At 41.4% G+C, this 16,203-nt stretch overlaps 1 protein-coding gene across 1 annotated transcript in view; it reads left to right on the forward strand.

Moving 5' to 3' along the window:
* The window catches only part of polr1d (RNA polymerase I and III subunit D), a 34,218-nt gene that overhangs the window by 14,159 nt on the left and 3,856 nt on the right, over positions 1–16,203 (forward strand). Inside the window, exon 4 of the mRNA XM_059977215.1 lies at positions 2,455–2,537. Coding sequence (XP_059833198.1) covers positions 2,455–2,537 — 83 coding nt within the window. The remainder of the gene's footprint in view (positions 1–2,454; positions 2,538–16,203) is intronic.

Below are 16,203 nucleotides of genomic sequence, written 5' to 3' on the forward strand. Positions count from 1 at the left end.
GTGTATAAGATGATGAGAGGCATTGATCGTGTGGATAGCCAGAGGCTTTTTCCCAGGGCTGAAATGATTGCCACAAGAGGACACAGGTTTAAGGTGCTGGGGAGTAGGTACAGAGGTGATGTCAAGGGTAAGTTTTTTGCGTAGAGAGTGGTGAGTGTGTGGAATGGGCTGCCGGCAACGGTGGTGGAGGCAGATATGATAGGGTCTTTTAAGAGACTTTTGGATAGGTACATGGAGTTTAGAAAAATAGAGGGCTATGGGTAACTCTAGTAATTTCTAAGGTAGGGACATGTTCGGCACAACTTTGTGGGCCGAAGGGCCTGTATTGTGCTGTAGGTTTTCTGTGTTTTCTATGTTGACTTCACAAAGTACTTTTCTTTCCCCGAGCCACAAATGATATTTAGGGCCTTATTTGGTCAGTCAGTCTATGATACACAGAAATGAAATACCTCTTTCTGAACCTGACTGTGCTTGGATCAGCTGTGAACGAATATGCTCTGTTTTGTTTGAATATAAGTGGAAATTTGAGGAAAGAATTTGATGGTGATGTGATGTATAGGAGGGAGAGAGATTGGCTGGTTAAGTGATGTCTCAACAACAACATCAGACTCCAGGTCGGCGAAACAACAAAATGATTGTGGACTTCAAGCAGGGGAAGTCTGAAGAGCATAAACCAGTTTTCTTTGAGGGGTTAGCAGTAGAAGGGTGAGCATCTTCAAGTTCCTGGGTGTCAGTATCTTAGAGGATCTATCCTGGGCCCAACACATTGATGCAGTATGAAGAAGGCATGCCAATGGCTCTACTTCATTATGAGTTTTAAGGAGATTGGATGCATAGTGAAGAGCAGTCTGGTTGCATGCTTCAGCAGCTGGTATGGAGACTCCAAAACCTGCAGAGGGTTGTCAACTCAGCCAACTCTGTCCTGGGCATAACCCTCCCCATCACCGAGTACATCTTCAAGAGGCAATGCTTCAGTAGACAGCAGCCATCATTAAGGGCCCTCACCATGCAGACATGCCCTCTTCTCACTACTACCATCAGGAATGGGGTACAGGAGCCTGAAGACCCACACTTCCCCTCCACCATCAAATTTCTGAATGGTTAATCAACCATTAGCACAACCTCTGTATCCCGCTTTTGCACTATTTATTTATTGTAACATATAGCAATTTTAATCTATTGTGCTGTACTGCTGCCACAATTCAACAAATTTCATGATAGTCAACTTAATTCTGATTGTACCCTTTCGTATATTTTGAATTATTTTTTAAGTAAACTATATAAAATGCAATTGACATGAACTATATTGTATCCTTTTTGTTTTTTTTGAAATTCAGATGGCATTATTGTCAGTTACACCAAATATCAAATAGTTTCATATAGTTTATAGTTCTGCTGATTTCGGACTAGTTGGTACCCGACTGTTATGCAGGAATCCAAATGTTAGGTTCAGCATCCCAGAAGGTTATAGTACAAAGATGGACTTTTCTTCCTAAAGATGCATGTGGTTATATGAATTAGGAGCAGAGTTACGTCATGACCCCTCAAGCCTATTTTACCAATTAACATCATACTAATCACATTATAACCTTGTCTGCATTTCCATCCCCCCACTTTAACCCTTTCCTCCTTTGTTTATCAAGTATCTGTCTCTGCTTTAAGAATATTAAACCTCCTGCTCCCATAACTCTTTACAGAAAAGGCTTCTAAAGAATTGCAACCCTCTGAGCAAAAATTTGTTCTGCCTCTTTTGTATTAAGTGAGGTGACGCCCTATTATAAAATTTATTTCTAATTAGTCTTGATAGTAGAAAGCCCTTACAGCAAACAGAGCATCCTATAGTTGAACAGTGACATGGGAATGCTATACACAAAATTGAATTTAAAGCTTTTAATATTATAATTCTGAAAAAATTAAGCAGAGTTAAAATATTTGATAAGTTGTGAAAACTTGGAATGATTTGAATTGCACAAATTGTGAGAAGTTCTGAAATAGAATTGTGGCAAAAGAGTCAAAGGGGATTTGGTATGTTTAAAAGAATAAATTACAGAATTACAGGAAAATGAGAAAAGGGGAATGGGACTGATGAGATTGCTCTTACGGGAACTGCCTCATTCCTTTGTCATAGCAAATTGGTAAAGAAATGTGTTACTGCTGTGTAATATAGTTGACTGATCCCAAAGCAGCAAATCTTTAGAAGATCATTAGATAATACTTAACGTGGACATAGATAAATATTTGAAAGATCAAAGAATTGAGGGGCATGGAGATCTGGTACAGATGTTACAAGGGATTGAAATGTCGACTGTTTACTCTTTCCTATAGATACTGTCTGGCCTGCCGAGTTCCTCCAGCCTGTAGGCCAGCTCTTGTTCATATTGTGTTCTTGTGTTCTGCTACTTAAATGCTAAGAGGTCATGAAAGAGTTAATTACTGTGTTGTGAACTCTTCCAGGGGGAATTCCATCTATAGAGCCTTTTCGTAGAGGTCTCAATGAACTAATGACTGTGTGTCAACATGTATTAAATACATTTGAGGTGAGTCTCATTCTTTTAACTAATCATTCTCTAAAAGGAGTGTGGAACTGTAAAGAAGAGGAGTACAGGAGTTTTGAAAAGCAGCTGTTAAGATGAGAGCTAGATTTGAAAAAAGGGGAGCCAGACTCTAGTGGAGCAGCCAGCTTGAGAGTAGTTCTATCTGAGATCGAAGTACTGAGTTTGTTGTTAGGCTTCGATTTAAGAGGCTTTGGCAAAAAGGTGCAGGGGGCAGGAATTTTTGGACTATTGTTATCTTTTATGGGGCAGAGGTAAGTTGTACAAGCAGGATGGGTTGCTGGGTTGCACCTGAAATTGGAAGGGGACTAATATCCTGGTGGGCAGATTTACTAGAGCTACTGGGGAGTGCTTAAATGAGATTGGCAGGGTTTGGGATCCAAAGCAACAGTGAAGCATATGTGAAGCTGGTTGTTGATATAGAATTCAACAGTGAGTTCAGAATCAGAATCAGGTTTATTATCACCAGCTTGTGACGTGAAATTTGATAACTTAGCGGCAGCAGTTCAATGCAATACATAATATAGAAGAAATAAAATAATAATAAGTAAATATAATTCAGTGTACTTTATACAGTATACATATATTGAATAGATTAAAAATAGGCAAAAAACAGAAATACTGTGTATTTTAAAAAAAAGTGAGGTGTCCAAGGGTTCAATGTTCATTTAGGAATCAGATGGCAGAGGGGAAGAAGCTGTTCCTGAATCGCTGAGTGTGTGCCTTCAGACTCCTGTACCTCCTACTTGATGATAACAGTGAGAAAAGGGCATGCCCTGGGTGCTGGCGTTCCTTATTAATGGACGCTGCCTTTCTGAGACACTGCTCCTTGAGGATGTCCTGGGTACTTTGTACACTAGTACCCAAGATGGAGCTGACTACATTTACAGTCCTCTGTGGCTTCTTTCAGTCCTGTGCAGTAGACATGACTGGCAGTAGCATGTCAGGGAACAGGGAAAGGCTGATGGATTAAATTGCATTTATTTCAAATCAAGAGGCTTGACATGTAAGACTGATGAGTTCAGAACATAAAAGGCTACATGGGACTCAATATTATAGCCGTCATAGAAACATGGTTAAGGGAAGGACAGAACTGGCAGCTACAATAAATATCTAGGTTACAGGTGCTATAGACAGGATAAAGGTGGAGGAAGGGAACATGGGGTAGAATTTGTTTAGTGTGTTCAGAAAGTTTCCTCAGCAGATAGATACATAGACCTACTAGGAAGAGGGCAAAGGTAGATCCACTCTTAGGATATGGAGCAGGGCAAATGACTGAAGTGTCAGAGGTGGTACACGTTGGGATCAGTGACTGTAGCTCTGGAAAGGGGCATATTTACTTCACAGTCAAAATTCTAAAGTGGGAAAATTTAATTGGTATTGAATAAATTTTGATGGTATTAGATAAGAACTTGCAAAGGTTGATTAGAGCAGGTTGTTTGCAAGCAAAGGGATATTTAGAAAATTAGAGATCTAAAGTTCAAGATCCACATGTGGTTGTTAGAGGGAAGAGCAAAAATGTCATGATTAGGAAACCCTGGATAACAAGGGAGATCGAGGCTCGGTCAGGAAAAAGGAGGCATGTGTTAGGTATAGGCAGCTGGGATCAAATTAATCCCTGAAAGAGTATAATCAGAAGGGCAGAAAGGGGGATATCTTTGGCAAAGAAGATAAAGGAGAATCCAAAGAGATTTTGTATTAGGGTAAAAAGAATAACTAGGGATTTTGGCCCCTCAAAGACCCAAGTGGAAATCATCATGTAGAACTGCAGAAGATGAGCAAGTCTTCAATGAATATTTTTCCTCTGTTTTATCATGGAGAAAGACTTGAAGACTATGGAACTTGACATAATTGATCGGGATGTCTTGGATATAATGTCCACATTACAGCAGAGGAGGTGCTGATAGGAAGATTAATAAATTTCTGGGCCCTGATCCTGTTTGCCTGAGAACACTGGAAACCTAAAGAAGAAATTGCAGGAGCTCTGACTGAGAGTTACACAGATCGTTAGCCAGAGGTGATGTGCCATGTGACTGGAGGCATGTGGCACATCACCTAGTGTGCTCTTAGTTAAGAATGGCTGCAGCTAAAGACCTAGAACTATCGGCCAGTTTGATAGCTACGTTACTGGAGGGTATTCTGAGGGATAAGGTATGCATGCATTTGGGAAGACAGGGTTGATTAGGGATAGTCCACATGCTTTGTGTGTGGGAGATCATGTCTCATGTATTTGATTGCTTATTTTTATGAAGAAGTCATCAGGAAGGTTGATAAGAGCAGGGCAGTAGATGAAGTTTATATGAACTACAGCAGCAATTCCCAAACTTTTTATGCCATTGACCAATATCATTAAGCAAGGGATCCATGGACCCAGTCTGTGAACAGCTGGGCTACAGTAAGGCCTATGATAAGGTTCTTCCTGGTAGGCTGCTGTGGAAAGTTATGGGGTCTAGGGAAATTTGGCTAATTGAGTACATAATTGCCGTGATGGTAGGAAGCAGAGGTTGAAAGTGAGAGGTTGTTTATGAGACTGGAGTTGACCCTTGGGGGGTTGTTACTAGGCCCATTGTTATTTGTTAACTATATCTATAATTTTTGATGTGAATGTACTAGGCATGGTTAGTAAGTTTGCAGGTTATACTAAAATAGGCGTGTCAGAGAAATTAAATATTGTTATCAAGAATTACAGCGGAATAGGTGAGTGAGTTGAAGAACAGCAAATGGAGCTTAATTCAGATAAGTGTACGGTCTTACATTACGGGGAGACAAATCAAGGTAGGACATTCACAATGAATGGCAGGGCCCTCGGGTGTGTTGTAGAACAGAGAGACCTAAGATTAGAAGTGCATGGTTCTCTAAAAGTAGCTTCACAGGATGGTGATGAAGGATTTTGACACAGTGGCCTTCATTAATCAGAGCATTGAGTTTAGAATGTGGGATATTATGTTGCAGTTGTAGAAGGCATTGGTGAGGTTACATTTGGAATATTGTGTTAATATTTGAGACATATTGATAGTCTTTTTCCTGGGGTTTTCACGAAACAAGAAGGTTTAGGTTTAAGGTCAGATGGGAAAGACAGGCAACTGAAGCGCAACTTCTTCACATTGAGTGTGGTCTGTATATGGAATGAGCTACCAGAGAAAGAGGTGAGGCAAGTATATTACAAACCCCATTTCCAGAAAAGTAGGGATATTTTCCAAAATGCAATAAAAACAAAAATCTGAGATGTTAATTCACGTGAACCTTTATTTAACTGACACAAGTACAAAGAAAAGATCTTCAATAGTTTTACTGACCAACTTAATTGTATTTTGCAAATATACACAAATTTAGAATTTGATGGCTGCAACACACTCAATAAAAGTTGGGACAGAATTAAAATAAGTTTGAAAAGTGCTCAGCATATTCAAGTAACACCGGTTTGGAAGACTCCTCATTAAGCAGGCTAATTGGTAGCAGGTGAGGTATCATGACTGGGTATGAAAGTAGCGTCCATCAAAGGCTCAGTCTTTGCAAGCAAAGATGGATCGTGGCTCACCCCTTTGTGCCAAAATTCATGAGAGAATTGTTAGTCAGTTCAAAAGGAACATTTCCCAACACAAGATTGCAGAGAATTTAAGTCTTTCAAAATCTACAGTACATACTATTGTGAAAAGATTCAGAGAATTCAGAGACATCTCAGTGTGTAAAGGGCAAGGTCAGAAACCACTGTTGAATGTGCGTGATCTTCGAGCCCTCAGGCGGTACTACCTAAGAAACCGTCATGCTACTGTGACAATTATAGCCACCTGGGCTCGGGAGTACTTCCTTATCACAGTCCATCGCTGCATCCAGAAATGCAACTTGAAACTATTACACAAGGAGGAAGCCATACATCAACTCTATGCAGAAACGCCGGCGAGTTCTCTGGGCTTGAGCTCATCTCAGAGGACAGAAAGACTGTGGAACGGTGTGCTGTGGTCAGATGAGTCCACATTTCAGCTAGTTTTTGGAAAATGGGCGTCGAGTTCTCCGTGCCAAAGATGAAAACCACCATCCTGATTGTTATCAGCAAAAGGTGCAAAAGACAGCATCTGTGATGGTATGGGGGTGCATCAGTGCCCACGACATGAGTGAGTTGCATGTATGTGGAGGTACCATTGACTCTGAGGCGTATATTAGGATTTTAGAAAGACATCTGTTGCCATCAAGGCGACGTCTCTTCCCGGGACGTCCATGCTTATTTCAGCGGACAATGCCAGACCCACATTCTGCACAGGCTACAACAGCGTGGCTTTGTAGACACAGAGTGCGTGTGTTTGACTGGCCTGCTGCCAGTCCAGATCTATCTCCTATTGAAAATGTATGGCGCATCATGAAGAGGAGAATCAGACAACTGAGACCACGGACTGTTGAGCAGCTGAAGTCTTATATCAAGCAAGAATGGACAAAATTTCCAATTGTAGATCTACTACAATTAGTATCCTCAGTTCCAAAACAATTAAAAAGTGTTATTAAAAGGAAAGGTGATGTAACACAATGGTAAACATGCCTCTGTCCCAACTTTTGTTGAGTGTGTTGCAGCCATCAAATTCTAAATTTGTGTATATTTACAAAATACAATTAAGTTGGTCAGTAAAACTATTGAAAATCTTTTCTTTGTACTTTTGTCAGTTAAGTAAAGGTTCATGTGAATTAACATATCACAGATTTTTGTTTTTATTGCATTTTGGAAAATATCCCAACTTTTCTGGAAATGGGGTTTGTAATAATATTTCATAAGAACATAACATAAGAGATAGGAGCAGGAGTAGGCCAATCGGCCCCTCAAGCCTGCTCCGCCATTCAACATGATCATGGCTGATCCAATCTTAACTCTAGTTATCACCGAATCCCACAAGGCAACAGTGCCAACCAACAGGGCCCCATTTTATTTTATTATTCATCCCGCCCAAGCCCATGTGATCACCTAGGGGGGGAAAAAAACGATTCGCCAATTGAGGAGAAAAAATCTGGAAAATTCCTCTCCGACCCATCCAGGCTATCGAAAACTGGCCCAGGAGATCACATGGCTGATCTAAACCTAGCCTCATGTCCACTTACCTGCTCGCTCACCGTATCCCCTAATGCCATTTTTATCCAGGAAAATGTCTAATTCCGTTTTGAATTTATTGAGTGTAGTAGCTTCCACAGCTCTCTGGGCAGTAAATTCCACAGCCCCACTACCCTCTGAGTGAAGAAATTTCTCCTCATCTCAGACCTGGAACGGCATCCCCTTATTTTAAGATTATGCTCCCTAGTCCTAGTTTCACCTATCATTGGGAACATTCTCCCCGCATCCACCCGATCAAGCCCCTTCACAATCTTTTATGCTTCAATAAGATCGCCTCTCATTCTTCGGAACTCCAATGAGTAGAGTCCCAATCTACTCAACCTCTCATCATACATCAACCCACCCATCCCCGGAATTAACCTAGTGAACCTTCTCTGCACTGCCTCGAGAGCCAGTATGTCCTTTCTTAAATATGGACACCAGAACTGCACGCAGTACTCCAGGTGTGGTCTCACCAATACTTGGTACAACTGCAGTAAGACCTCTCTGTTCTTATACTTCATCCCCCTAGCAATAAAAGCCAGCATTCCATTGGCCTTCTTGACCACCTGCTGCTCTTGCATACTAACTTTTTGTGTTTCCTGCACCAGGACCCCCAGATCCTTTTGCACAGAAGCACTTTCCAGTTTCTCTCCATTTAGATAATAACTTGCTCTATTATTTTTCCTGCCAAAGTGCAAGACCTCACACTTGTCAGTATTATATTTCATATGCCAAATGTCTGCCCAATCACTCAGCCTATCTATGTCCCCTGCAGGCAGGGTTTCAATGTCCTCGCATTACACTCCCTCCCATCTTTGTGTCATCAGCAAACTTCGATACGTTGCACTTAGTCCCTTTCTCCAAATCATTAATATAGATTGTAAAGAGTTGGGGCCCCAACACCGACCCCTGCGGAACACCACTAGTCACCAACTGCCAGTCTGAGAATAAACCATTTATCCCAACTCTCTGTTTTCTGTTAGAAAGCCAATCCTCCACCCATGCCAGAATATTATCCCCAATCCCATGATTTTTTACTTTAAGTAATAATCTGTGGTGTGGCACCTTGTCAAATGCCTTTTGGAAGTCCAAATACACCACATCCACTGGTTCCCCTTTATCTGCCCTATATGTTATGTCCTCAAAGAACTCCAACAAATTTGTCAAACATGACTTCCTTTTTGTAAAGCCATGCTGACTTTGTCTTATTAAGCTATGTTTATCCAAATGCCCTGTTACTGTTTCCTTAATTATCGATTCCAACATTTTGCCAACCACAGATGTTAGGCTAACTGGCCTATAATTCCCAGCCTTCTGTCTATTGCCCTTTTTAAATAAAGGAGTTACATTAGCATTTTTCCAATCTGCCGGGACCATTGTTGAGTACAGCGAGTTTTGAAAAATTATCACTAATGCATCCACAATCCCGACCACCACTTCCCTTAAGACCCCAGGATGCAAGCCATCCGGTCCAGGGGATTTATCCACCTTCAGTCCCATTAATTTATCAAGTACCATTTCCTTGGTGATTTGAATCGTAGTTAGCTTCTCTCCCCCTTGAGCCCCCTGTTTATCCAGTGTTGGGATATTTTGAGTGTCCTCTACCGTAAAAACTGATACAAAATATTTGTTCAGCGTTTCCGCCATCTCCATGTCCCCTACCATTAATTTCCTGGTCTCATCTTCTAGGGGACCAACATTTACTTTAGCCACCCTTTTTCTTTTTATGTAACTATAAAAACTCTTACTATCTGCTTTTATGTTTTTTGCCAATTTACTTTCATAATCTATCTTCCCCTTCTTAATCAATCTTTTTGTTATTTGCTGCTGATCTTTAAAAGCTTCTCGATCTTCAATCTTCCCACTAGATTTAGCTACCTTATATAACTTTCTTTTTAGTCGTATACTTTGCTTTATTTCTTTACTTAGCCACGGATAACTATTTTTTCTTTTACACCCTTTTTTCTTCAGTGGAATATATTTTCCTTGATAGTTGTAAAATAACTCCTTAAATATACACCACTGATCAAGTACCGATCTACCCTTTAATCTATTTTCCCAATCCATCTTAAGCAATTCCACTCTCATACCATCATAGTCTCCTTTATTTAAGCTCAGTATGCTTGTTCGAGATCCAACCCTCTCATCCTCTAATTGAATATGGAATTCGACCATGTTATGGTCACTCATTCCAAGGGGATCCTTTACTAGGACATTTTTTATTAGTCCTGTCTCATTACACAGGACCAGATCTAAGACTGCTTGCCCCCTTGTCGGCTCAGTAGCGTATTGTTCAAGGAATCCATCCTGAATACACTCAATAAACTCTTCTTCAAGGCTGCCGTGTCCGACTTGATTAGTCAGTCAATATGAAAGTTAAAATCCCCCATAATTATAGCTGTTCCCTTATTACAAGCCCCAACTATTTCCTGATTTATGCTCCGACCAACTGAGTTACAGCTGTTTGGAGGCCTATAGACTACTCCCACCACTGCTTTTTTCCCTTTACTATTTCTTATTTCTACCCAAATTGTTTCGTTATCCTGATCCTTTGAGCCAATATCATTTCGCTTTATTGCAGTGATTTCTTGCTTTATTTACATAGCCACCCCACCTCCTTTTCCTTCTTGCCTGTCTCTCCTAATTGTCAAATACCCTTGTGTGTTTAATTCCCAGTCCTGGTCACCCTGCAGCCATGTTTCCGTAATTGCCACAATATCATAACCATACGTAATTATTTGTACCGTCAACTCATCAATTTTATTTCTAATACTACGTGCATTCAAATAACGGACTTTCAAATATGTTTGAAACTTATTTCCTACCTTTTCCTTTTGTACAACTTTACGATTATCTCCGTACATTCTTTCCCTTCCTGACACACTCTGTCTTTTTATTCCTCCACTTTTACCTACATCCATTACCTTCTCCATTGTCTTTTTAATTATTTGCTCTCTAGAATCCTCCTTCCCACTAGTTAGTTTAAAGACCCCTCTGCAGCCCTAGTTACACTAACCCCAGCCCGGTTCAGGTGAAGCCCGTCCCTCCGGAACAGTTCTCTCCTGTCCCAGTACTGGTGCCAGTGTCCCAAGAAGCAAAACCCACTTCTCCCACACCAGTCTTTGAGCCACGCATTTAACTCCCTAATTTCATTTAACCTAGCCAAATTTGCTCGTGGCTCAGGTAATAATCCAGAGATTATTACCCTTGAGGTTCTGTTTTTTAATTTGACCCCTAGCTGCTCATATTCCTGTAACAGAACCTTCTTCCTTGTCCTATCTATGTCATTAGTACCGACGTGTACTAAGACAACTGGATCCTCGCCCTCCCACTGCAAGTTTCTCTCCAGCCCAGAAGAGATGTCCTTAACCCTGGCACCAGGCAGGCAACATAGCCTTCAGGACTCTCGCTCTCAGTTGCAGAGAACCCTATCTATTCCCCCTGACGATACTGTCCCCTATTACTACAACATTTCTATTGACTCCCCCCTCTGGAATGGCCCCCCTCTCCATGGTGCTATGGGCAAGTTGCTCATCCTCCCCACAGTCCCTGCTCCTGCTCTCACGGGGAGTTAAAGCCTCGAATCTGTTGGACAAGAGCAAGGCCTGCATCTCCTCCAGCCCTACCTCCTGGATTCCCCTACTTTCCTCACTCATAGCCACACCATCCTGTGCTTGACTGCAATCTACATTAGTTAATCTATTAGGTGTGGCTCTCTCCTGGTACAGAGTCCAGGTAACTCTCCCCCTCCCTGATGTGTCGCAGTGTCTGAAGTTCGGACTGCAGCTCATCAATATGAAGCTGGAGTTCCTCGAGCAACAAACACTTGCTGCAAATGTAGTCGCCGTGTCCCTCAATTGGGTCTATCAGTTCCCACATCTCGCAGCAGTAACACATCACCTGCTCCATGCTATATAGTTAATTTAATGTACTAGTATTAGTTATGCAAGAACCCTTTGCCCCAATACAGCTAACTATCACACTATTTAAAAATACTTTTAAAGTTATAAGTGTAAAAGGAAGCAGGACTACTTACCAATACTTACCAAGCAACTAGCTGTGAGAGCTTTGCAGCCCCGGTCTTCCTCGCCTCACCCGGTTCTGCCGAAGCCCGTTGAGCCAAAGCCCTTAGGTCTCCACTTCACTGCCCGACGTCACACATCTGCGCAGTCCTGCCTCTCTCAACTCCGATGAAAACTGGTAAAATTCAAAATGGCTTCCGCCTCACTCTTGCTCCGATTCTCAGAAGTCCTTCTCTGAAATAAACCCGAATCAGGATTTTCTGACCTTTTAAATCTCCCGCACTTCACTGCCCGACGTCACACACCTGCGCAGTCCCGCCTCTCTCAACTCCGATGAAAACCGGTAAAATTCAAAATGGCTTCTGCCTCACTCTTGCTCCGATTCTCAGAAGTCCTTCTTCGAAGACAGTTGGACAGCTACACGAATGAAAAGGGCCAAATGTGAGTAAGTGGGGCTAGGTTAGATGGGCATCTTGGTTGGCTTAGTCCAGTTGGGCTGAGACCTCCCTACTCAATTCTGCATTGTTGAATTTGCAGTTATGCAGTTTACCAATTAATTAGTTGTTGGCATCAATATCTCACTGACTAACATTTAATGTTAGTGAGGGTATTCAGGGTATGCAAGGCTCTGAAATTATAAGGTGTCCAAGAAGTACTCAAGAAAGAGTACTTCTATGTCTTTTATTAACATTATTTACTTTCCGATTTTATATATCTTTGTGGATCTTCAGAAAATGGGAATTTCCATGATGGTGGTCGGTGACTTTCTGAAAGTGACTTTACCTGAGTGAAGTATGGTATAAACTACTTATGGGTCGCTATGGAAATGTGACTAAATTCATTCTGGAATGCATCATGTAACACTTGTACCATCCTTGGACTGGATGATGTTATTCTACTTGCAATATTCTTTTCGGAGAGACTTGGAGAAAATTAACCCATAAGACCATATAAGACATGGAGCAGAATTAGGTTATTCAGCCCGTTGAGTCTGCTCCACCATTCCATCATGGCTGATTTATTAGCTATCTGAACTGCATCCTCCTATCTTTTTGTGTAACCTTTGATGTCCTTCCTAATCAAGAACCTTTCGGCTTCCACTTTAAATAGACCCAATGATTTGGCCTCCACAGCTGACTGTGGAAATTAATTTCATAGATTCACCATCCTCTGGCTAAAGAAATTCCTTGTCATCTCTGTTTGGAAGGGATGTCCCTCTATTCTGAGGTTGTACCCGCTGGTACTTCCCCTCTATCTAAGCCTTTCAATATTTGATAGGTTTCAATGGGATCCACCCTCATTTTTCTAAGCTCCAGTGAGTATAGATCCAGAGCAATCCACTGCTCTTTGTTCTTTAAACCTTTTGTTTCTAGAATCATTCTCGTGAACTTCCTCTGGACCTTCTCCAATGCCAGCATATCTTTTCTGAGATGGGTCCAAAACTGCTCACAATACTCCATGTGCTCTGACCAATGCCTTATAAAACCTCAGCATTACATCCTTGCCTTTATATTTTAGTCCTCAAACTGAATGCTAACACTCTTCCTTATCATTGACTCAACCTGCAAATTAACCTTTAGGGGATCCTGCACACGGACTCATGTGCCCCTTTTTACCTCTATGTTTTGAATTCTCTCCCCATTTAGAAAGTAGTCTGTGTCTTTATTCCTTTTACCAAACTGCATGACCAGATACATCGCTACACTGTATTCCATCTGCCTGTTCTTTTATTCTCCTTATTTGCCTAAGTCCTTCTGCAGACTCCCTGCTTCCTCAACTTTACCTGCCTCTCCACTTACCTTTGTATCTTCTGTAAGCTTGGCCACAAAGTCATCAATTTCGTTAACCAAATCATTGACATAGACAGTGAAAAGAAGCAGCCCCAACACCAACCTCTGTGGAACAGCACTAGTCATTGACAGACAACCAGTAAAGGCCCCTTTTATTCCCTTCTTTGCCTCTTGCCAGTCAGCCAATCTTCTATGCATACTAGTATCTTTACATTAATACCATGGACTTTTATCTTGTTTAGCAATCTAATGTGCAGCACCTTGTCAAAAACTTTCTGAAAATCCAGGTAACACAAGTAAGGTTAGTGTATGGGTCAGAATGAGAAGTTGGGTTAGTTGTGAGGGTTATTGTTATAAATTGAGGTATAAATCAGCATTTAGTGCTAGGGATGAGTTAGTTCTACAGGTCAGCTCTGGGTCAGAAATGGGGATTAGGGTTATATTAACAAGTTACAGCTGTGATCAGAGATGTGGTTAGTACTTGGACATTGGGGTGATGGTTATAAGTTGTGGCTTGGGTGAGAGTCAGTGTTAATTGTTAGGAATTTGTTTATTATGACGAGATTTGGGTTAGAAAGAGTGGGTTTTGGATCTACCCTTTTGCTTATAACATATGCTATCAGTTTGTTTGGTCTCTGTCTCATTCTTTGTAACTTCCCTGGTTTACAAACATGTTCCAATGTTACGTTAGTGACTGTTCAAGAAAATGCTTTTTTTTTTTGCAAATGACCTTTGACACATCCTGAGTTTGGGTATGGTGCCTCAGAATTGCCTGACTCTCTGACTCTCTCTCCTATTTCCCTCCCTCCCTCCCTTTTGGGGAAAGCTGTACCCGTCCCCCGTCGGTTGTGATGAATCACTCTGCCAGGTTTGAAGCCATGTGGCATTGCTTGCTGTTGTCAAGGTATCAATAGTTGCCATTTTGTACATACTGTCTTCATGCTTACCTGATCTTTGAGAAAAAAAATTTGTTCTTTGGTGCCTGCTGTTAGTCTCAACTGGGAGGGCAGCCAATATGTTTATGTGAGCATTTTGATTATCCCCCAATTTGCCCTAAATCTGTCCCCGTGCCCTTTCATTGTTGAGATGAATGTATCAGCGTTGTGGTGTGAGAAATTTATTTGACCAATGTATTACATTCCATTTAAACTGGCGGATTACAACCTACAGAAGCCCAGATCTCCTGAAGGTGAGGTACATAAAAGTTAGGACCAGTATGAGATTCAGATGGAGGCTGTGGTATCTAGGCATGTGGTGCATGGAGCCGGAAAGATGGAGTTTCTGAACAGCCAGGTGGAAAGCAATGTTTCGCTGCTTGCACTGCAGTTAGTAGTAAACAAGGAGAATGGCAAGCCCTTGTTGACCATGTCACAGGCATTTTTGTTGAGTATTATGTTACCTAATTCAGAGCCAGCCCTGGAAGACCAGTGGTTTGATATAGATTTCAAGACCCATCCAGGTACAGAGAGTGAGGACATTTCTGCCACCACTCCCTACCAGGCTGAGAAAACATATCAAAAAGTAATCAACACCTTATAAAAGAGATCGTTTTTGATCAACTCCCCCCCCCCCCCCCCCAGATCAGTAATCAAGCTTTCCCATCAATCGAGAAAGGGAGCAGCATCCAAGTAAGCTCCCCCCAGCCATTGTAACTTTCTTTCAATGCACCTTAGTGGGTTCAAAAACCTGGAAGGCAACAATTGAAACCCATGGCAGTGACAGCTGATGGAGGTCCTAAAGTTTGCTGACACTTCAAGCTTAGGAGAGATGCCTTACTGTGAACAATTTTGTTGTAAATAGTTGCTTATTAATGTATCACTATACTAAATAATTTCAGTATAAAGCTTGGGTAAAGTAATCCTTTTGGCAAAGGGATGAACTGATTCGTGTTTGTGAATGTTGTTTTCTCATTGTCATGTTTACTGCAATTCAATGAAAAGCTTTTTTTTTGGTTTGCCATCCAGATAGGCATTCCATGCATATGTACCTCAAAGCAATAAAAGAAACAAAATACAGAGAAAGTGCTGCACACTATAAGTCAGTAAACAAAGTGCAAGGGCTATCTCGAGGTAGAATAGGAGATCAAGATTCATCTTATAGTGCATGAGAGATGATAACTGAATTAGAAGCAGTCATTGAGTCTGGTGATGTAAGATTTTATAAACTTCTGCCCGATGGGAGGAGGGAAAAGAGAATGATTGAACTGGAAGTGGTTCGTGAGTATGTTGGTTGCTTTTCTGAGGCATTAGGAAGTGCAGACAGAGTCAGTGGAAGGGAGGATAAAATGGTTTGTGTGAAGGGCTTTGTAGTGTCTTGGGTCTGGCATAGTAATTGCCACATCAAACTGTGATGCATCCATTTCGGATGATTTCTGTGGTGCATTTGTGAACAATGGTGAAAGTCATCGGGGATGGGAGAAAGTAGGGGTGCAAGTTCATTTTCTTGGCTGTAGCATCAACGTGGCTGTACCAGCAGAAGAGGTTAGCCATCTTTACGCCTAAGATTTTGAAGCTCTCAACTAGCTCTATTTCCCTTTACAAAATTTTGAGGGGTATTGATAGGGTGTATAGTGCAAAACTTTTCCCTCTAGTAAAAAACAACTAAAGCAAATGGAAGATGTTTAAGAGTTAGAAGAAATCTGAGGAAAAAGCCTTTCACCTGGAAAGTGGTTGCAGTCTGGAACTTTTTTGTCAAAGTAGGTGGTGGCAATACATACTGTCATGCTCATACTGTGAGTAGAGGAGCCAAGTCACAGAAAGTTACAG

The sequence above is a fragment of the Hypanus sabinus genome, chromosome 8 (genome assembly GCF_030144855.1).
Source record: "Hypanus sabinus isolate sHypSab1 chromosome 8, sHypSab1.hap1, whole genome shotgun sequence".
NCBI classification, from domain to species: Eukaryota; Metazoa; Chordata; class Chondrichthyes; order Myliobatiformes; family Dasyatidae; genus Hypanus; species Hypanus sabinus.